The 23128-nt window shown below is 44.1% G+C and overlaps 1 protein-coding gene across 1 annotated transcript; it reads right to left on the bottom strand.

Moving 5' to 3' along the window:
* Positions 1–1487: 1487 nt before the first annotated feature.
* LOC121326853 (chordin-like) lies at positions 1488–17078 on the bottom strand. Its single transcript, XM_041270434.1, has 22 exons — positions 16649–17078; positions 14901–15004; positions 13935–14061; positions 13337–13483; positions 13128–13245; positions 12913–13009; positions 12617–12758; positions 12376–12513; positions 12164–12246; positions 9657–9804; positions 9447–9553; positions 9051–9324; positions 8699–8940; positions 8304–8417; positions 6762–6968; positions 6347–6440; positions 6162–6218; positions 5846–5949; positions 5619–5721; positions 5341–5495; positions 3902–3995; positions 1488–3662 (listed from the first exon to the last, which is right to left on the bottom strand). The coding sequence occupies exons 1-22, from the start codon at positions 16782–16784 to the stop codon at positions 3592–3594; spliced, it is 2862 nt and encodes a 953-aa protein (XP_041126368.1). The 5' UTR covers positions 16785–17078; the 3' UTR covers positions 1488–3591.
* Positions 17079–23128: the final 6050 nt, after the last annotated feature.

The raw sequence follows: 23128 nt of genomic DNA, 5'->3' as shown, positions 1-23128 counted from the left end.
AGCTCTAGCTGCAGCGTGTCGCTGCCAGGAATCTGGAAAACGGACATGGTTCTAATGAGTGTAGCAGGCTCTTTCAGACTGTGTGCATTGAAGAAGGAGAGAGACACTGTATAATGTTCCTTAAAAAGTGAAGGACAGTGATTAACTGCTGCTGTGGCATGTGGCACAGAGTTCACTTGAACATTTGGGATCCACTGTTTCACTGCGGGCAACTTGCCTGCATCATACATTTACTATGGGCTATTTTAACACTATGATGCTAATGAGAAACAGCTTGGGCAAGAGCAGTTTGTCTCTTATTTCTTGCTTGTTTTACACCATTGCAAAATATCTATTCCTTTCAGAAAATATGCCTTTGACTTTGCACATCATAAAAGCACCCTGACGAGCAGAGCTGCAGACGGTACCGTTTTCTTTTGCGGAGAGAGCGGCAGTGAAAGCTGATGATGTTAGGAAGAAAGCCAGGCTATTGGACATGAACCACATTATATACATATGCATATCCACTGAACACAGATCTACAGTACTGTCAAACCAAACCTCAAGGACAAACTAGCCGATCAGGAACAGGATTATGATCTCACATGCAGTGTTCTGCATCACTTTGCTACTGCTGCACTGCCATTTCCTTAAGAGTCATCAAGGCCTGGGTGCCTGCCAATTTTTTACAGCTGAACACCAGAAAAACTGAACTCCTCGTAGGATCTAAAACTCAACTTAAGAATCTCAACATAGCTGCCCTGAACCTCGGAACTGCTTCTGCCTTCCCTTTCTTAAAAGTGTTATGGATTTTGGTGTTACTGTATCTTGTAAAGCACTTTGTGATGGTGGTCCACTATGAAAGATGCTGCATAAAATAGACTGATTGATTGATTGATTGATTCCCCAGTCTTTGGAACCTGCAACCACAAAAGACAGACTAACAAGACCAGTTATCTTTTTGTAAATTAATTTTTATTTTAATTTTTGTTTCATTTTCAATAAATACAAAAGCTTCAAACAGTTAAGAGTGTCACCAGCTGTCCTAGATAGGGTCTCGCTGCTGATAAATAAAAATTAAAAAATCAAATAATTATAAAATAAAAACAACAACAGGGAAGGAAGCATTTACACAACGATATACAGTACAGTGAGTCATGAGCTGGCATTGTACAGTACTGCTCATCCCTACAGTGAGTCATGAGCTGGTATTGTACAGTACTGCTCATCCCTACAGTGAGTCATGAGCTGGCATTGTACAGTACTGCTCATCCCTACAGTGAGTCATGAGCTGGCATTGTACAGTACTGCTCATCCCTACAGTGAGTCATGAGCTGGCATTGTATTGTACAGTACTGCTCATCCCTACAGTGAGTCATGAGCTGGCATTGTACAGTACTGCTCATCCCTACAGTGAGTCATGAGCTGGCATTGTACAGTACTGCTCATCCCTACAGTGAGTCATGAGCTGGCATTGTACAGTACTGCTACTGCTCATCCCTATCCCTACAGTGAGTCATGAGCTGGCATTGTACAGTACTGCTCATCCCTACAGTGAGTCATGAGCTGGCATTGTACAGTACTGCTCATCCCTACAGTGAGTCATGAGCTGGTATTGTACAGTACTGCTCATCCCTACAGTGAGTAAGAGGAACTGGACTACATTATATAAGACCTGTAGATCTGCTGTAAGCCAGTGAGCTCTATATCAACGTCAATCATTAAAGCCTGATCATTAAAACCTTCATATCTCTATGTCTGTCTGTCTATTCATGTAGCAATTCACCCGTGCACAGAGTTTAAAAAAGACACATTGGTAAATGAATTAGACAGATCGATAGGCAGACAGACAATGAGTTAGTTAGAGTGTGTTTATAATGAAACAGGTGGGTACACTTACATGTGATCCACAGGCAGGAAAAACGAAGAGATGCATGGTTTAACCCAAGAGGATAAGCCCTTCCATTTGCAAACACCCCCACTGCTGCACTATATGACTAGTCCTGGTCTAACTGCAGCACTGCTCCCTGTTAGCTGTCTCCACAGCACAGGTGGTCTCTAGACCCCCTGTGGCAACAGGAGCTGCACAATTTACTGCACAGCATGGGGACTCCTTTTACTGTGGCACAAAGACTACCAACCCCTCATGGAGGGACCCCCGGCCGAGGAATCCAGGAGGAATGTGGCCGTTGCCATTGCTGCCCCTCCACCCCTCGCATAAGAAAGACAACAGACACACACACAAGACCTGCCACATCAGTGACCTCCCTTTCACTTTCATTCTGCAGGACTCCCACATACTGATGCTGATCAACCCCTAATCTACTGAGAGAGAAGGGCATGCGAAGCACAAATAAGAAACGTTAAGGCACGTAAAAAAAAAAAGAAAAAGCAGTAAGACCTGTTTAAAGACCACCTGCATAGACCTCTTTTCTGTGTACAGCTGCTGATTTGCCATGGAACATCCCCTGTGGTTAATGACACTCTTTGTGGGTGGTGGTTCTGAGTCTCCTAACTGATGTACTTCTTTCCACTTTTTCTTTTGTATGCCTGAGAAAACATTCAATATTTTGTGTAACAATTACAAGAAAGTTACTGCGTATCTCTGTTCAGCTGTGTTTACACCCCTCCCCTTCCCTCCTCTCCTGCACTTAGTTTGCACTACAATACTATTTAAAAGGCATTAGGGCTCATTAGCACATCAGCAGGTCCCTTGTGTTTTATGAGAAGAAGGTGATTCGGTGACTTTCTCAAGGCTTGTTTGCGGCGAATGCAGTGGGAAGCAGAGTGGTTTACTGCGATGAAGACTCAAAAGCCTGGCTTACTAGTGTGTGATGACCACCCCTGTCGGGTCCAGACACTTGCTTTCCTGGGGCACACTCTGGGAAGCTGGGTAAAAGAAACAGGTTCTGAATACTGCGCAACCAGAAGCTGCTTCTCAGTGAATACATTGCATTCAATGAAATGGGTCTCCTGGTTCGATCCTTACAGCTCCTGTAGGGGGAGATCCCACTTCATATCCCCAGCGCTGCCCCTATAGCTGCTCTGGAAAGGAAGGCAGAATGAGCCGTTGCGTCTTGAGGATGTCTCATGTCTCATGCCATGCCCAGCAGCAGGTCCTGGACAGTCCTTTCTAGTACCTCCAGCATCATACTCAGGGCTGCAGTGGACTCCTCTGGAACTTTACTTTGTGGAAAGTCTCAAATAAATAAAAGGGTGCCTCTTGTTGCGTCCTGACTAGACTGCTAAAAAATATGAATAATCTGCTCCAAGGTCCGTTTTGTGTAGTCATCAAAACGGTGAAAAAGAAAATCAAATAAAATTTTAAATAATTGTTCACTGAAGTTCTCCTGACCCCTCCAGAAAGTCCAGGGGTTTTGTTTTAAATATTAGCGGCTGTCGTTTGTTTTTTACAAATCATATTATTTTCAGTGGTATTAAAGTGGAGTTTGCAAACCCAGTAGAAGTGTCTTTCTGCTGTCCATTTCATTGTGTCCCTGTGCTGCAGCGCTGTCTTGCTGTTTCTCGCTCTCCGTCTGAATTGGAAGTACTAGCCAGCAGCATACATCGTCGCTTGGTCTTGTTGGTAAAAGTTAGTCTGGTTGTTCAGTTTCAGTAGCCCCAGTTCTGTTTCTTTTCTTCTTCTTCCTTCAGCTGCTCCACTTCCTCCATACTGTAGGCATCTGCTAGCAAATAAGAAGTTTCATATTAGAACGTGGCTAGAACACAATGCTGCCAACTCTGTTTCTGCACACATTCTATTCAATGCTGCCAATTCTGGTGCCATTCTGACATTTTTCCAACTTTCCATCCTGTTGATCTGACTGGCTTCAACCTTTTAACAAACAAGTTATTCGAAGGAAAAATCAATGAATGAGGATTAAACCCCCTTGTTTACCAGCATTACATCATCGCTGCCTACCTTTGCACCCAGGGCAGCACTTGCTCTCTATCCTGGAGATCTTGCTGCAGGTTAATAGGGGGCACTGTTCTCTCTGGCACTTGGTAACGCCGTCCTGTGGCAAGACAAGAAAAGAATGTCAGGGTACCTCCCACGTACAGAAGCATGGAACTGGCTATTGTTGCAGTGTGGGTACCACCAACAGTGAGTTACCTCACACCCATTAACACTTCACAACACAACACCATGAGGCTGTAAAGCTGGCAATCATGAGCAATCACACCTGGTGGAGTGGTGATGTGACTCAAGGCATATGGCCAACCTTAATGGAGATTATTCATAAGGACCCTTTCTTGACCCCATCCAACTGCATGACATTGAGCAAGCAGTCTAATAACAAACACATTGCCTCTATGTGAGGTGCCTGGGACTTTCTGCAATAGTGCTACTATTGAATCACACTCCCTTGCCTTTGCTATCAGTCTGTGTATGTATGCAGGGTACTTGTTGAATCACACTCCCTTGCCTTTGCTCTCAGTCTGTGTATGTATGCAGGGTACTTGTTGAATCACACTCCCTTGCCTTTGCTCTCAGTCTGTATATGTATGCAGGGTACTTGTTGAATCACACTCCCTTGCCTTTGCTATCAGTCTGTGTATGTATGCAGGGTACTTGTTGAACCACACTCCCTTGCCTTTGCTCTCAGTCTGTGTATGTATGCAGGGTACTTGTTGAATCACACTCCCTTGCCTTTGCTCTCAGTCTGTGTATGTATGCAGGGTACTTGTTGAATCACACTCCCTTGCCTTTGCTCTCAGTCTGTGTATGTAGGCAGGGTACTTGTTGAATCACACTCCCTTGCCTTTGCTCTCAGTCTGTGTATGTATGCAGGGTACTTGTTGAATCACACTCCCTTGCCTTTGCTCTCAGTCTGTGTATGTATGCAGGGTACTTGTTGAATCACACTCCCTTGCCTTTGCTCTCAGTCTGTGTATGTATGCAGGGTACTTGTTGAATCACACTCCCTTGCCTTTGCTCTCAGTCTGTGTATGTATGCAGGGTACTTGTTGAATCACACTCCCTTGCCTTTGCTATCAGTCTGTGTATGTATGCAGGGTACTTGTTGAATCACACTCCCTTGCCTTTGCTCTCAGTCTGTGTATGTATGCAGGGTACTTGTTGAATCACACTCCCTTGCCTTTGCTCTCAGTCTGTGTATGTATGCAGGGTACTTGTTGAATCACACTCCCTTGCCTTTGCTATCAGTCTGTGTATGTATGCAGGGTACTTGTTGAATCACACTCCCTTGCCTTTGCTCTCAGTCTGTGTATGTATGCAGGGTACTTGTTGAATCACACTCCCTTGCCTTTGCTCTCAGTCTGTGTATGTATGCAGGGTACTTGTTGAATCACACTCCCTTGCCTATGCTCTCAGTCTGTGTATGTACGCAGGGTACTTACGTCGCACCAGCAGGTGATGCACTTCATTTCTCCAAAAGGAGGAACATGCGGGTGCCAGCTCTCGTTGCTGAGGTACCAATTCTTCCCGAATTTACAAGCCCGCGGCCCATCCGCCTGCATCATCTCCGTGAGGTCAATGGGAGCCTTCTCTTCAGCTAGTGGGTCAAAGCACATGGCGTTAGAACTGTCTCTGGGAATGGGGAGTGGGGAACGGAAAGGACATTCTGGGCTCGGTGCGCTAGGAAATGTATAGAAGTGTGATTGTGTCTTTTATGTACCTGGGCATTCTTTGCAGCAGTCGGAGGGACTGCGTCTGACAGGGTTGCTGCAGGTCAGTCGAGGGCAGTTCACCTTCTCACAGTGGACTTCTCCAGTGGCTCCCTGAAGTGACGAAGCATCAACAGAGTGATGAACACAGAAGAACACAGGCTCGCTCCTTTCAGCAAAGTGCATTGCATGCATAGATACAGAATGGGGGTACTGTTGGTTTTAGTTTGGGACTCACCTTGCAGGTACAGACGGCACACTTGATGTATCCGAACGGAGGCACAAACGGATGCCATGTGGTCCCTGGTGGATGTATCTTCCTGTCCCCCTCGAAGTAGCAGCCTGGAATTGAGTAAACCAAAGAAAACATCTTCAGAAATCTGGGAGGCACCCTGTTCTAACAACTAGTGTTGGGGGCTTGGATACAGTCAAAAATGGGAAAGAAAGACAGAGGAGTGGGAGGGGAATGAGAAAGAGAGAGAGAGAGAGAGAGAGAGAGAGAGAGAGAGGAGGGAGATGGGGCAGTAGAATTACAGATAGACTAACAAGCTCACCTTCCATCTGGTCACCTGACTTTTCTGTTTGTTTGACACCTTTCTCTTGTTTTTTCTCTGCAGAGGAGAAGGACAGAAGAGAAACAGGTTAGATTATAGTCATAGTTTGGTTACCTTAGCCTTTGTATAAAAAAAAGACTGACAATTGTCATATTTTTTGTCTAGAGGAAGTAACAGAGCCATACCTTCACAGACTGGACAGCACCTGTCTTCAAGATGGACAACATTGGCACAGTCCAGAACAGGGCAAATGATGGGATCGCAAATCACAGTCCGCTTCTGCGAGAGAGCGAGAGAGTGAAAGAGAGAGAGAGAGAGAGAGAGAAGGTGAGACTCATGATGCATTGCCTAATTAATATCATTGAGTGCTGGCTGAAACCTGGAGAAGCCAGAACACCTCAAATGGATTTGCTTGGCTTGGCTTTTAAAAGTAGGGTAGTCTGGTGTTCTTTTTTTCGTCAAGGTGATTTAGATGAAAGTATCGAAAGATTTAAACCCCTAAGCTTAGGTTTGGCACTGTGTAAGATGGGCTTCCCTTCAAAGCACTGAGATGAAAGGGCAGATTGTTATTATTTCTGAAATAAGAGCGAGCTTGCATACCTGGCAAGTGCAGACCGTGCACTTCTTGTCGTAGTCAGGGGCCCAGCGGGAGCCGTGTGCACGGAACTGGCCCTCGAAGAAGCAGGAGCTGGGGTCTTTCTTGATCTCCTCAGGGTCCAGCTTCACCTCCTCGAATGGGGTGAAGTCGAAATGTGCATCATCGATCTGGGAGGTGGGGCCCGATTCACAGTTGTTTGGGACATGGACCTGTGGGAGCAGCAACAAGAGAAAGGGTCAGCAGGGCAGAGGTCCTACAACCAGCAAAGCCAACACAGCCTCTTCCCAGCACTGAACTGCAAGAACACAGCCTCCTCCCAGCACTGAACTGCAAGAACACAGCCTCCTCCCAGCACTGAACTGCAAGAACACAGCCTCCTCCCAGCACTGAACTGCAAGAACACAGCCTCCTCCCAGCACTGAACTGCAAGAACACAGCCTCCTCCCAGCACTGAACTGCAAGAACACAGCCTCCTCCCAGCACTGAACTGCAAGAACACAGCCTCCTCCCAGCACTGAACTGCAAGAACACAGCCTCCTCCCAGCACTGAACTGCAAGAACACAGCCTCCTCCCAGCACTGAACTGCAAGAACACAGCCTCCTCCCAGCACTGAACTGCAAGAACACAGCCTCCTCCCAGCACTGAACTGCAAGAACACAGCCTCCTCCCAGCACTGAACTGCAAGAACACAGCCTCCTCCCAGCACTGAACTGCAAGAACACAGCCTCCTCCCAGCACTGAACTGCAAGAACACAGCCTCCTCCCAGCACTGAACTGCAAGAACACAGCCTCCTGCCAGCACTGAACTGCAAGAACCCAGCCTCCTCCCAGCACTGAACTGCAAGAACACAGCCTCCTCCCAGCACTGAACTGCAAGAACACAGCCTCCTCCCAGCACTGAACTGCAAGAACACAGCCTCCTCCCAGCACTGAACTGCAAGAACACAGCATCCTCCCAGCACTGAACTGCAAGAACACAGCCTCCTCCCAGCACTGAACTGCAAGAACCCTTTGCCATTTTTGTTTGTTGGCAACTCCTCAGCAAAACATGTCAGACAAAACGATTTGGCAGTGATCTAGGAAAGGAAAATAATCGTCTTGTCTCCCACAACTTTCAGAATGCCTTTCTTTTTCATTTACTTATATATATATATATATAGATACTTATATATATATAAATAAAAAATAAATTCTTTCCCTGGCTTGCCTGTGTGTTCTTTCTCTTCCCCACCCCTTTACTCAACCCTGGCCAGATGTCTTGTGTAGAGACATGTTTAACACACTTTCTTTCAAAACTAAAAAAATTAGCTGCTGCTATTAAATGTCCCTTTTGTTGGCTTCCAGCAGCTCCCTTCCATTAGCCCAGCCCATGGTTGCCACAGGATCAGCTGGAGGCGCTCCATGTGCTGAGCATTCGAAGCAGAATGGGAGGGACACTGGAGGAGAGGCAGCCAGACCAGGTCTATAGCCAGGGAGCAATGGCAACACTGCAGGGGTAGGGTAGAATATGTGTGCAGAATGTGTCTATGGTGAGCGTACGTACCCTTCCTCGGATCTCTCCCCTGGGGTTCACCTTGGTGCTGACTTGGATAAAGGCGGTCCCCTTGTCTAGATGACGTAGAAGCTCCATACTGAGGTCCTTCAGCACACCTTCGGCCTGTAAAAAGCAAGGGAGACAAAGGGCATGGGAACAGTGAAAAAATCAAAACCCATGGATCAAGAGATGCTGTGCTATGACAAACAGTCTACATACTTAGAGTTTTGAATCTTCAGCAGGTCAGGAAACACAAAACTAACTTCTATACATTGTGTTAAAGTTTTCTGAATTAGCTGTACATCTAGTAGTGGTCGTTATGTAAACCTGTGTCTCTAGACCTATAGCTGTGTCCCAGTTTCTCACACTGTTACTCATGTTACTCGTACGGGTGTTACTCGTACCTGTGACCCATAAAAGCCCTTGAGCAGTCTCTTGTGTTCGCGGCTGCTGTCGTCCAGCTCTCCGATCTCAGCGAAGCCGTGCAGGTGGGCGTCAAGGGTGACGTCGTCGGATTTTCTGAGGCCGGACACCACGATCTCATAGTGCAGGTGACAGTTCTCGTCCACCGAGACCCAAACGTGACCCGCCGCACTTGTGCGGACAGGGGGGGACACAAACTGACCCGCCAGAGGGACTGGAAGCTCTGTAGGGGGAGGCACAAATCAGCCCAGATTAGAATGTAGAAAAAGAACAGCAGGCACTATCTGTGCATAGACCAGCATTTATGGCCAGGCTCCTGTGAACGTCTCTTACCTTGGAGTCGGGCCTGCAGGCCGCTGTACAGCAGGGAGCTGATTTGCCCCCGGAGCTCTCCCTCCTCGTACTCGGAAGTAGCCACGTTGAGGAACAGCTCATTCTGCAGCAGCATATGGATGTCACGGGCGTTCAGGCGTTCCCACATCCCCACCACGCGCCCCTCGCTGTAGTCAGCAGTCATGTCAAACAGCACACTGCGTCGGCTCCTGCGTCGCGGCTTTGTCTCGATGGTCACGCCAGTCACTTTGCTGGCAACCCCGGCCACCTGAATCTGAAAACACAGCAAGGATATTGGAGTGGGGTTCCCAGCAAGGTCTTGTTTTTTAAGGAAGCGGTTGAATTGCTTATGCAATTGTGTAGGCCAGTATGAACAGTTCATCACAGCGCACATACCTGGTATTCCAGTGTTCCATTGTCATGCAGGGTGAGAGTGGCAGAGCCCACGGCTCCAGTTTTTGTGGGTGTCAGGGCATCTCCACTGGACAGCACGCTCTGGATAGCTGAAGAGAGAATCAGTTGATTGGTTTTACCCATCACTATCATACAAGTAGGTCTTCATCTGTGACCTGAATAATGGCAATCATTTTTGGGGGAATTACTTACTGTCACAGGACTTCTTCCCGGTGATGTACCCTGAAATGCGACGGGAATTCCTCCCCTCGGTTGCCACTGCAATCTCCAGCTGACCGCGAGACAGCCAGAACATCTCGCGGTTATTGAGGTTCGTCAGCACCTCTGCAAAGTCAGGGTCCTGGAGAAAATGATTTGATATTGTTTTAATGATACATTGTTTAAGTAACAGAAACGTTGACCTCTGCTTGTCTCCAAGTGGGCAGTGCTTTCAAACTGGAATCCAGATTCAAATAGCAGCCAAGCATAATTTTTTATTATTGCATTATTTTCCCTTGCTGATTTTTTTGGAAGATAAATGAACTCCCCGAAGGAACTTGAAGCAGTCCAAAGTTTAATTTGGAGGGCTGGGTTTGTGCATAGTTTGTGCATACCGCAGCTATTTGTCCTCTTCAATGCTCAGCACTATCCCTTCTGCTGCATAGAAATCCCAGATGATTGAAACCAGATCTCTCATAACTCACATTGTTGTGCACATTCACAGCACTGCCTAATAACCAGGGTGTGATTTGACTGTGGGGGGGGGGGGGGGGGGGGGGGGGTAGGTTTAGGGTTAGGGGTTGATTAAAAAAAAAAAAGGAATGGAGTTTAGTTTCACTGGAGTCGGATCATGAGGTTCAGCTGTGTAAAGTGGATCCGGCTCGGATTCCACTCACCCGTCATTGCCATCCAACAGCAGTGGTGTATGCACTGTAGCAAGGCAAATTGCAAATTGACCAATGCAAATCAACGACGTCAATGTCATTCAGTTGCTGTATTTCAAACTGTTTTTTTTTTTATTATCATCAGAAGTGCATACTATACTAAAGAATACATAAATGAAGACAGGACACTAACAACAGCCCCAGAGCCAAAGATTGGAACTTCTACCCTCCAAGTCACCCGCTGGGCAGAGTGGAAAAAAGGCCAAGATTAACAACAAGGAATTCCTGCAGATTAAGCTGTTAGAATCCGTATGTTGTATTATGTTCCATGTATTGTTGTTCCACTCTGTGCAGTTATCAATGAGATTATGTGCGACAATGCAAGTACTTGTCATGAGTGAGTTTTCACATTATTTTAGTTGCTGTAACGTAGGTAGTTTTTGTTATTGTCTTTTGATACTGTATGTACATGCAAACAGTCCCTATATGGTCGGGACAGTCCCGATTTCCTAGCAAATGTCCCGCATCCTGATGCATAGGAAGAAAGTATCGATATTAACACATAGAAAAAAAATCACTTATTCTGCACAGCAGAGTTAGTGAAAACCACATGCTGCGCTCTTCGTGTGGCTGACACACATCTGCTGATCACTGACTTATACAAAGGGAAGAACGCTTCATTATGTCTATTATTACTGTCATGATGGTTGTGTGGTGTTGAGTTGAGGGTACGTCTATTATATGATAATATATATGATCAGCGTCCCGCTGAACAGTTTCCAAATGTTAGAAAGTATGATTGTATCCATAAAAAATAACTGCATTTATCCTGCATGACGGCAGATTTGGCAAATGTGTGATTCCTAAGGATTTTTTAGCATTTGATTTGGTATAATAACTAAGTAACATAGTGATTCTCGTAACTGTTTAAATTGTGTACTACAGATGTATCAAGGCTTTCAATGATGTTTTATTGTTTATCTATTTGACAGGAGTCTGGAGTGTGGTAAAGAGATCTTTTTCAGCAATAAAAAACAAATGACACAACAGTCTATAAATCTGAAGATCGAGTACTGAGTGGGAGAAATAAACTGACACAGCCAGCAGACATGAACAGAATTACTGTACAGTTGCTTTCTTGTTTTAAATAAATAGTAACTAGTTGGTTCCCGTGCTCTCAGCTACATGCTGTGGTTCCAAGTCATTGACTAAATGGTGGGTGCCACCATATCAAGCAGAATGCAAGACCCCAGGTGTGGAGAACCCTGGAGAGTTCTGTGAAGCAGAATGCAAGGCCCCAGGTGTGTGGAGGACCCTGGAGAGTTCTGTGAAGCAGAATGCAAGACCCCAGGTGTGGAGAACCCTGGAGAGTTCTGTGAAGCAGAATGCAAGGCCCCAGGTGTGTGGAGGACCCTGGAGAGTTCTGTGAAGCAGAATGCAAGACCCCAGGTGTGGAGAACCCTGGAGAGTTCTGTGAAGCAGAATGCAAGGCCCCAGGTGTGTGGAGGACCCTGGAGAGTTCTGTGAAGCAGAATGCAAGACCCCAGGTGTGTAGAGAACCCTGGAGAGTTCTGTGAAGAAGAATGCAAGACCCCAGGTGTGTAGAGAACCCTGGAGAGTTCCGTGAAGCAGAATGCAAGACCCCAGGTGTGTAGAGAACCCTGGAGAGTTATGTGAAGCAGAATACAAGACCCCAGGTGTGGAGGATCCTGGAGAGTTCTGTGAAGCAGAATGCAAGACCCCAAGTGTGTGGATAACTCTGGAGAGTTCTGTCAGGCTTCATGGTTGTAACTGTACCTGCAGGGGATTCTTGTTTCTATTCACGTCAGTACTTACGTGTGAGGTAACATTGGCTCGGATTTCTCTCAGCACATGGTGATGGTACAGCAGCTCCACTCGGATGGGCACTATGGAGCGCTCTGCAGGGAAACAAACAGTCGTGGAGCTGAAGACCCTGAATACCGTGTACCACAGAGGTGAAAGGAGAGACGTGGCTCTTGAATGATGAATGAATTGAATTTGCTTGGTGTTTCTTTGTCTATGTGTACCTTTCTCCCTTCTCTCCAGCAGACCCTCAAACATCAGAATGAAGTGCAGGTTGTTCTCCACGTCGCTCAGCGTCAGCATAGCGATTCCGCCCATGCCTGCATGCTCAGCATCAGAGGTTATTATGGAACTAAAGGTTTCTGGGATAGGAAACAGAATTCAGGATTGTTAACTACTCCCACGAATCTGGAAGGAAGGTCAGATAGATAGATAGACAGATAGTATTGTAAAGGGGGTGCATACCAGCAAACAGGGCCCGGTGCTTGATGAGCTTTCCATTGATCTCTTCTTCCTGATTGGCTGTGGTCAACATGCTAACGTGAAGCTGTTCTGATTTCAGCAGCCGGATGTGCGACTTCTGAAGATTGCTCCAGATGCCACAGATCTGCAAATACACAATACATCAGCGGCACACGCAAACAGCTAGGCAAGGATGTCGTCACCATTTAAAGGTTCAGTCATGTTTCTTCATTCATTTTAAAGCCAGTCTGTAGTGTATGTGGTCCACCTTTACCAAGTAAACGGAGGGGGTCACTTACCATATTGCTTCCTGGAGATGCAGTCCTTGGCACAAAGTACTCAAATACAATATTTCCATCTCTGTCTATGAATTTAACTCTACTGGGATGCCCGATTCTGCAAAAAAAAAAAGGAAACCATGAAGTACAAACTAAATAATAAAGAGGCATAGAACATATAGAGACATGCTTATCTACCCCAGATTCTGTGTGTATTAGTGTAAGAGTGGCCTTACCTTTTGAATGTGATGGAGAAAACCAGGCTGGATCTCGACAGAGTGAAGCGGGCGCGGGCAACTCCGCTGGAGCTGGACTTCCAAGAGTCAGCGGCAGCAGTGAGCAGCGCCACAAAATCTGAAACAAACAAACAAATAAATAAACACATACTGGAATGTTTGACGACTCAAATGACCATCTGTCTGTTCTCATGGGAAAGGTTGTTTACCTGTTCTGCTGTCATCCTGGGAAATGTCCTCGGAGCTGAGGTAAGAGCGGTCGTTGTAAGTTTTATGTAGATCGTCATCTTTCTCCTGGAAATACTCAAATCCGTCGAAAATGTGGTCCACTTTCTTATCTGGAACATGAGAGTGGGCTGCCAAAATAAACACAGATGATAGTATTAGGAAAAGGAATAGGCATGTGAACAACTATATATGCTTCTTCAAGGACTGACCAAAAGAGGTTCTGTAAAGATGCTGAAGTGAAAAGTGACAGCCGAATGCACTCAAGGTCTAGTTTCGATAATGTTTCTTCTCCTATAGAAAGCAGACTCAGACTGTACAATACACAGGAGGTGCCATCGGGATGAATGGTGTGCTAAACACCACTGGACAATCACTTTCACAGTGTTTATAACTGGACCCCAAGGTGTTAAAAGTGGCAACTGCTGTACTTTGTTAATGAAACAGGGATATCAATTAGTGCATCTATACCCACCTAAAATATGAATATGCTGTGCTTTTTAAATGGATTCATTAAATAAGGGAGGCTGTATATCTTTCTTGTAGTGAATGTATTGCATAACTATGTTCTGTGGGGCTCACCTTTGGGGCAGGACCTGCAGCAATGCCCAGGCAGTAGAACGGGGTCACTGCAGGGTGGTTCGGGGCAGTCGTGTTTGATGTTCTTACAGCTCACCTTTCCAAACACCTTTCCACGGCGATTCCTTTGCTGCAGAACCGAAAAAAAACCGAGACAATGAGCCATGAGGGCAGTTCCGTGCAAATAATAACTTATATATTGGAACAGGCTTAACTAATATGAATCGTGTTCTTCCAGACCTTGCTGATGAAAAAACAGTAGCTCATCAGTCTATCTGGAAGATCATATTATAAAGTAAAGGGTGTGTGCAATTTCATGCATGATTACACAAGCTCTACACACACACACACACAACCACACGCACACGCGCGCACACACACACACACACACACACACACACACTGACACACACACACACACACACACACACACACACACACACACACACACACACACACACACACACACACACACACACACACTGACACACACACACACACACACACACACACACACACACACACACACACACACACACACACACACACACACACTGACACACACACACACACACACACACACACACACACACACACACACACACACACACACACACACACACACACATTGTTAACTCTGAATTGCACCTAATTAGTATGAAGAATGGGAAGTAAATGGATTTTCACATTTTTCTAATGGACGCTTCCTATTGTGCGCGAGTTGCGTATTCTGCAGCTCAACACCAATAAAGAAGTGCTTAATGGAGAACAATTAGAATCACAGGGGAATTGTTTCTGCCTCATTTGTAAAGTGTCCCCTGCCTCACCCAAGTAGGTATCTTTAAACCTTTCAGTAATGTAGAGAATTAACATTATTATTGTTGCTGTTGTTGTTGTTAATACTAATAATAATAATAATAATAATAATAATAATAATAATAGTAAAGATGTTGGTTTAAGTTCACATACCGATTCACAGTGACACACCACACAGTGCATCACCCCGAACGGCTCTCCTAGGTCCGGGTGCCAAGTGTCTTCAGGTGCATAAAACTTTCCTCCGAATGAGCAGCCTAGAATACAGAAAAATATATTCCAATGAGTTCTGTGGTTGCACCTCCATTTCCTTCATTTAGACAAATGTTTAACACACACCAAATCTAAACACAATTCTCCACAATATCGGCACACCGGTGCCTTCCAAGGACAACAAATCAATCAATATACACATTACAATAATACTTTAACAACCCCCTCAATACAGAGACGGTGAGACACTGTTTTATTACAACTAGAGGCGCCTGGGAGTCTTGTTCAAGCACATGCACCTGGCAGTGATGGAGAGAGCTAGCCCATGTTTGGAACACATGCACCTGGCAGTGGAGGAGAGAGCCAGCCCAGGTTTGGAACACATGCACCTGGCAGTGGAGGAGAGAGCCAGCCCAGGTTTGGAACACATGCACCTGGCAGTGGAGGAGCGAGCCAGCCCAGGTTTGGAACACATGCACCTGGCAGTGGAGGAGAGAGCCAGCCCGGGTTTGGAACACATGCACCTGGCAGTGGAGGAGCGAGCCAGCCCGGGTTTGGAACACATGCACCTGGCAGTGGAGGAGCGAGCCAGCCCGGGTTTGGAACACATGCACCTGGCAGTGGAGGAGAGAGCCAGCCCGGGTTTGGAACACATGCACCTGGCAGTGGAGGAGTGAGCCAGCCCAGGTTTGGAACACATGCACCTGGCAGTGGAGGAGAGAGCCAGCCCGGGTTTGGAACACATGCACCTGGCAGTAGAGGAGCGAGCCAGCCCGGGTTTGGAACACATGCACCTGGCAGTAGAGGAGCGAGCCAGCCCGGGTTTGGAACACATGCACCTGGCAGTAGAGGAGCGAGCCAGCCCAGGTTTGGAACACATGCAGCAGGCAGCAGGCAGTGGAGTGGTTTCAGCCACATTCTGCTTCGTTGGGAACACGGCTGGCTCTTGGTGCTACTGCTTGGTGTGTGTGCCAATGTATGGCAGAGGTGTTGATTTGATATTGTGCGGTTGCCGTAGCTGCCAGTACTAACATGCTGGTTCTTTTTCTTGTTTCATTAAGTAACTACTTCAAACAGTGAAGACAAGTAAATACTGGGCTGAAGCGTACAGTACTGCTACAGCAACATTTGAAGTAAATCACTTTTTTGACAACATACTCATGTCCCCAGACGGCAGAAAGAGAAGCAGTTGTGGAAATGTTATCGATTATGTTTCCGGAATCAAAGGCAGGTTATTATTTGAATGCATATAGCCATAAATCATATATGTGTTTTTGTCTAAAAATAAATCTTACCATTAGCCTAATGTAGTCCCCAAACACAGAGTATTGGTGCATTCTGTCTGGAAAAATGGGACGAATAAAAAAAAGCAAACCTAAGCTGTTCTGCTCAATTACTGAATTCAAATACATTTTGAAACAGGAAATACAAAGTAGCCTATAATACATAAGTATTATACTTTGAATGTAATATATTTTAGATTATGGTTTAAAGCTAGAAGAATGTTGTGAGTCACTCATTACAAAACACGGCTTAAATTAAGAAGAAACCCCGTGCTTTCTGTTTCATGGCGCAAATTAAAATAAGTAAACGCGAAAAAATGCATGAATCATTGTTCAAGTCTGAAGGAGGGAAGCAGTCAGTAAGAGCAGGGTACCCCTGTAACGGGAAATGTACGTGCGTCTCACCTGACATTCCTTTCGACGGTTGAGGCTCCAGCTCCGGTTGAATTGGCAACGCAGCGGATTTGAGCCGAGAAGCTTGTCCCGAACCTAGCCATCCGAAATTCTGCAGCAGGACTGCCACCAGGATACAAGTCTTCATTTCTGTGTCGCCGTATCCAGACACAAACCCGATGCAAAAAATAAATAAAAAATCCTTGCTTTAGCTAAATCGACTGGAATCTACAGCGAAGACAACAGTGGCACCGCAGAGTACTGGTCAATATGTTAAAATGTGCGCAAAAAAAGATATTTATATATCTGTGAAGTGCCTAGAAATCCCTAGGCATAGGGTCAATAAAAGCAAAGGCACATAAATAACCCTAAAAGAATGACTGATTCACAATACTATCAGTTTCTCGGTTAAAGCAGTAGGCTGAAGAATCCGAGCTCTGTCATAAACCGTTCCTTCGGCTTTTATATGATTTTGACCAGGAGATTCGGTCATCAAAGCCAACAAAAGCCCCACAGCCAACCCTAATCACGAAGGGGGGCGGTGGGGGTATTCAAATCAGCTCATAGGAGTATGATTAGCAGACACAGCTTGAGTTCACTCCTTCTCACCAAACCTCGGGAGAAAAGTGTTAAAAAAAAAAAAAACAGAATGAAAACCAGACGGGCACTTATTGGAAAACAAAACTGTGAAGGGAAGTCTCTGCGTTTAGCTCATCTATTGTATTCAGCTTAGTTTATACACAATAATATTGTTTCACAAAGAGGTTTGAAGTATGCAGAAGTGCCATGACTGGTATATTGTGTAACCCTTCCCACACAATCCAGCTGTTTTGTTTATTACTGTCCATAAAATATGCAGTGATGATTTCAAATGAAAACATTAAAGACTGGTCCTTATAGTGACCTAAAGGAGATCACAGTATGTTTTGTCCTGGTGCTAAGTTGCAACATAACTTTTAAATTAACATTTGAAATTGTTATTTGTTTGCATTCATTAACCTTGTTATAATATTCTCGAACGGCAATATTTCATAGTAAAATGACTAGAAGCCTGTATAAAATGTGTTGATTAACACAAAGGGAATTTGAAACGTGAACAGCTTTACATGGCCCCATTTTAATGTGCGTATTCTTTCAATGGAGACAGACCGATCTTACAATATTAAGGGTTTACAAGCTTTAGCAAGCTGGTTTAAGAAGGTTATTGTGAGACACCGGCCAAGTGTCGGGAAACCTTTCTAGACCAGGTCAATGAAACTGAAACCGAAATCTCACAATATCTACACGATGAATGAACAATACACATCGAATATACAGGTACTGGAGCACCATCGAAGCGGTATCGTTCAAAAGTAGATTATACTGGAAAACACTAAAAAAAAAAAAAAAAAAAAACATCTTCACACCTGAGGCTACCGGACACACACACACACACACACACACACACACACACACACACACACACACTACCTATAGAGACTGTACATTCACACAGCTAGAAACATCTACAAACTTTGACTCACTGAAAGAATGTCTGGTTAACCAAACTCTATAAGTGCTTGCGGGCATTCCATAAAGAACCATCAGAATCGAATTAGAGGTTAAATGCTCCGATGTGGTTCCAAATCTGAAATATCACATTATTGGACCGCTTAGAACTCAGAACACAGGGCTCAGTGTATAAGAATGTTCTTTATAGATTCCAAACAAAATAAGAGTTTCAGAGGAAACCCACATGTTGAATAAAGTTATTATTACTATTATTATTATTATTATTATTATTAGTAGTAGTAGTAGTAGTAGTAGTATCAGTCGTGGTAGTATGCGTCTAAAGTGTATCTCGGTTACAGGACACTTGAATTGACTGCCAATCCCCCCCCCCCCCCCCCCCCCCCCCCCCCCCCCACCCCCAGACCCCCGCTCTCTCGCCTCCCTGCCGCTCAAAGCCCTGAACAGGCCCACTCGGTCGGGGTCTGCACACCCACGGATCTCCGGCAGCACTTTCAATTCCTTCCCTGTATTCTCATTCAGGATGCCCTAAATAATACTAATAAAAAGCCTTTATGGGTCTCTTTACAGATATCCCAAGCAGGGTTTGCAATGCATAGGGCACGAAGGGGGCACGCATCATCTCTCAAACGGAGAATAGTGACAAACTCCGGATCTTCATCCGAAATGCAAATCCCCCAAACCAACCCTGCAATGAAAACCGCGCGTTAATAATACAAAGGAGAAAGCGCTTGTTCGGCATCTCTTAGAGTCACTGCAAAGAAGTCCATAAACCTGACAACTGTTTATTTTATTCTTTTCACGTCACTGACCTTTTTTATCATCTACGGCCACACATTTTGCATCACGCTATATAATGAAGTAATTGTGCTTCATAAAGAAACCTGCTGAATAATGTTACGTTAACATACTGAATTACACACTTCGTAATTTTCCATATACTTACAAAAATGACAAAAAAAAAGTGACCTTTCGAAATTTAACATCAAAATACTGTAGACCTGCTACTATTATGGCTTCCAGTATTTTTGTGATGTCATTTTATAGTTTCTTTAATTTTAAATAAAATATCTAAATTATGCTCAGATAGTTTTTTTTTTTGTTGTTGTTTTTTTTTTTTTAAAAGTATTTCTCAATAAAATTCTAGGTGAAGCAAAACCCATTTACAGATCCTGCTGCATGCGATGTGTAATACTCGGCCACACGTCACGATTCTTTCTTTTGTTTTCACCTCTTAATTTGATGTGTTGTTTGAATGTGAAATACTTCCTTTTCTAATTTAGCCATTGTAGGATGTGTGGTTATGCAAACCAGCTGAATCGCGTCCAGGGTCCAATTTCTACACGTATTGAACGCGAATAGGCGAATGATCGCATGTTTGTGTTTAATCATGAGGTGATAACTAGTGGTTTCGGTCCATAGGAACAGCCATTCATTAGAGACCTGGGAAGCAAATCACCGGTTAAGGTAATATACACTTTTTCAAATTATAATAATCGTTCAGCATAATGTGCGCATATAATAGGGTACTTTGTGTATTGCTTTACAGCCTAAAGGATCACACACAGACGCGCCATCACACAATACAAACAAAAAATAAACAATTAACAAAACAAGATATTATAAATGTAACATAAATCAGTTCAGAAGACTCGTTTCCACACTGTGCACCAGTTTGACACAATCGACTTCTGCATTCACACAGCTGTCTCCTCATCTTGTTTATCTGCGTACTTTATTATTTGAAATGGTATTTTAGCAGAGGTAGGAAATCTTCGCCAAGCCACAGTAATGAATCTTCGCCAAGCCACAGTAATGCATATATTGAATCTACTCCTCGGTCTTTGTTTCAACCTTTTCTTAAATGATTCATCCTTAAAGAGTCCTGTATTTAAAATCAGATCAATTTACCTTTAGCAAAAAAATGTTGTTTGACATTTAGGTGATATATGCCCCAAATGTGCTATTTTTGGAGAGTTGGTACAATTTCCACATGTCCATAATTCAGTATTATTATTATTATTATTATTATTATTATTATTATTATTATTATTATTATTATTATTGGTAGTAGTAGTAGAGTATTGCAGTAGTAGTCCTGTTGAGAGCTAGGCATACACACTGAAATATATACTGGAAAGGGTCAGGGTCAGGGTTAGGGTCAGAGTTAGGGTTGGGGTCAGGGTTAGGGTTAGGATCAGGGTCAGGGTTAGGGTTAGGGCTAGGGTTAGGGTTAGGGTTAGGGTCAGGGTCAGGGTCAGGGTTAGGGTCAGGATTAGGGTTAGGGTCAGTGTTACGGTTGGTGTCAAGGTTAAGGTCAGGGTTGGGGTTAGGGTCAGGGTCAGTTTTAGTGTTATGGTTAGGTTCAGGGTCAGGGTTAGGGCTAGGGTTAGGGTCAGTGTTAAGGTCAGGGTTGGGGTTAGGGTCAGGGTCAGTTTTAGTGTTATGGTTAGGTTCAGGGTCAGGGTTAGGGCTAGGGTTAGGGTCAGTGTTAAGGTCAGGGTTGGGGTTAGGGTCAGGGTCAGAGTCAGTGTTAGGGTTAGGTTTTGGGTCAGTGTTAAGCTTGGTGTCATTGTTAGGGTTAGAGTTTGGGTTAGAGTTGGAGTTTGTGCTGAGATCACGGTTGCTCACTCCCAATAGCGGATGAAGATGTTTACGTTTTTCCAACATTTTAAGCAAGCATATCCTGAAGCAGAGAGCCACAGAAAGTGTGTTTTAAATTAATCTATGTTTTAAACGAAACTGAAGTCATGTTGAACGTGCCAAAACATCACATTGTAATGAAATTATTTAACTATGACCATTTTTGGACGAAAAGGACTTTTCAGGCTATGCACACCTTTCAGAGTTTAAATCCTTATAGGCCTACGGATCTAGATGTAGTTATTAGCCCGTATCACAGCATTACTCTTCTGCAAACAACTGTTTAGTTTGAGCGATCAGAGAAAGGCAGAGGTTAAACTACAATATAGGCTTGTTGTAGCCTAGACCATAAACCAACAAATCCCTCTCAATAGAACTCTGGTTTCTTTCTTTCTTTCTTTCTTTCTTTCTTTCTTTCTTTCTTTCTTTCTTTCTTTCTTTCAGACTTACAACCCATAAGATATAGACTACAATAAAACAAACAAGCGTACATATTTTAAGAATTAGATGCAAAGCTGTGGAGGAGTGGTTTCAAGTTTGTGCAGTTTGAGCCCTGCTGCATGGCACCTCACAGTGGACGATGCACAGTACTCTTACAGCTGTTGAAGAAGACAGATCCAGTACCCTGTGTGTATATGTTTATATGTTATTTCAATTGTGTTTTCCTCAAGTCTGTCAGATTGCAAAGCATCCTGTTGGTTGGTGAGATTAGCTGAAAGCTGCGGGTGAGATGGAAATGACCCTTTCTACACGGGAGGGGGCTGGGGACTGGGGCTTCGCAGCCAGCTGTGACCGGGCCCGCACTTGACAGTCGAGCCGTTCAAACACACCGGCAGCTGGGGGTAAATATTTGAGACATTGCTTTACGAAAATGTGCCTACTGAAGACTCGCACCCGTCCTCTATACCTGAGACCCGATACTCTGTGAAACTCAAATAGAGAGGGGATGGGATAAATATTGCTATAGCCCGTAGTACTGTACTAATTTTCCATCTGCTGTCGTCACTCGTCTGTCTGCTTGACTTCGTTTCTTACGGCGTTACAATATGGAGTTCTTGTATTGAAGGTCTGCACGATTTCATCAGGGTTAAATAAACTAAATAAACAACAACAACTAATAATAATAATAATAATATAATAATAATAATAATAATAATAATAATAATAATAATAATATGTATATTTAATTATATCCCATTGTATTCCACAGTACACAATATAGCTAATCTGTTTGATTGTAGTTGTGATGTACCCCCATTCGAAATGCAATTCCTGAATGGATAATGTGAAACAACACGTTGCTCTGTTGGACTCTTCCTATTCTCACTTAGTTTACGCGCTGGAAGAAGGTCTTTCGCATCCTCTAAAAGCCCTTCTTCCAGCGCGTAAATAACGCGTAAACCAAGTGAGAATATGGCCCTAAAACGTGTTTAAAATGTGTAGCGTAAGATTCATGTTTAATTTGATATTAAAGGGTGTTATTGCCTTAAAGTTTGCAGCGTGCAGTGTGTGTGTGTGTGTGTGTGTGTGTGTGTGCAGCACCCAAGGAGTCTGGTTTTTACAAACTGCCTCTAGAACCGTCGCGCCAACCTGGCAAATGCAGCTGGGATATTTACAAATCAGCAAATAGGTCACGGCTCCGTTAGAAACGAGGGATTCCAATGAGCACTAACATACTGATGTTGTAAACATGTAATACATCTCTTTACACACCGGCCGTTTAAACGAACAAGAATCAAAACTGGCATTCGTTCGATGACAGACAATAATTGGAAAGCATTTGAAAGTTAGCTTACAAAGTTTAAAGGAATCGCCGCATTATCCACGCTGACGATAAACAAAGGAAAGACCGTCAGATAAATTGAGAGGGCGATTCGCAGCGGTAACACGGGGATTAGAATTGAATTGAGCCTTTCCTACTGTTCAGAAATGTGCTTAAAAATGCATTAAACAGTTCTGTAGCATCTAGACATATACTAGCCAAAATATTTACATTTCCAGCTGGGTTTATAATATGTCATTTAAATAAATAAATAAATAAATAAACGTTCACATGACAAATAAAACCAGACAGCATTATTTCGTGTTACTGCTCAATGTCTTGTTTATGTAATTACTGAACCCATAATGGGTTCTTAGTGTGATTCTAAAAGATAATAAGGTTGCTCTAAACATTCCAATCATGCTGTTATTCGTATTTATATCGATTTTAACCGAAACTGCAAAGAGATAGTCTTAATACAAAATAGGTGGTTGATGCCAAAAATTAACTTTTATGATATTAACCATTATTGCAAGAACAGAAGACGCGGGTAGTTAATAACAACCTTTATATAGCGC

This window comes from Polyodon spathula, chromosome 14 (assembly GCF_017654505.1).
Source record: "Polyodon spathula isolate WHYD16114869_AA chromosome 14, ASM1765450v1, whole genome shotgun sequence".
Lineage (NCBI taxonomy): Eukaryota > Metazoa > Chordata > Actinopteri > Acipenseriformes > Polyodontidae > Polyodon > Polyodon spathula.
The sequence above is the reverse complement of the archived record's forward strand: the minus strand, read 5'-3'. Positions and strand labels throughout refer to the sequence as shown.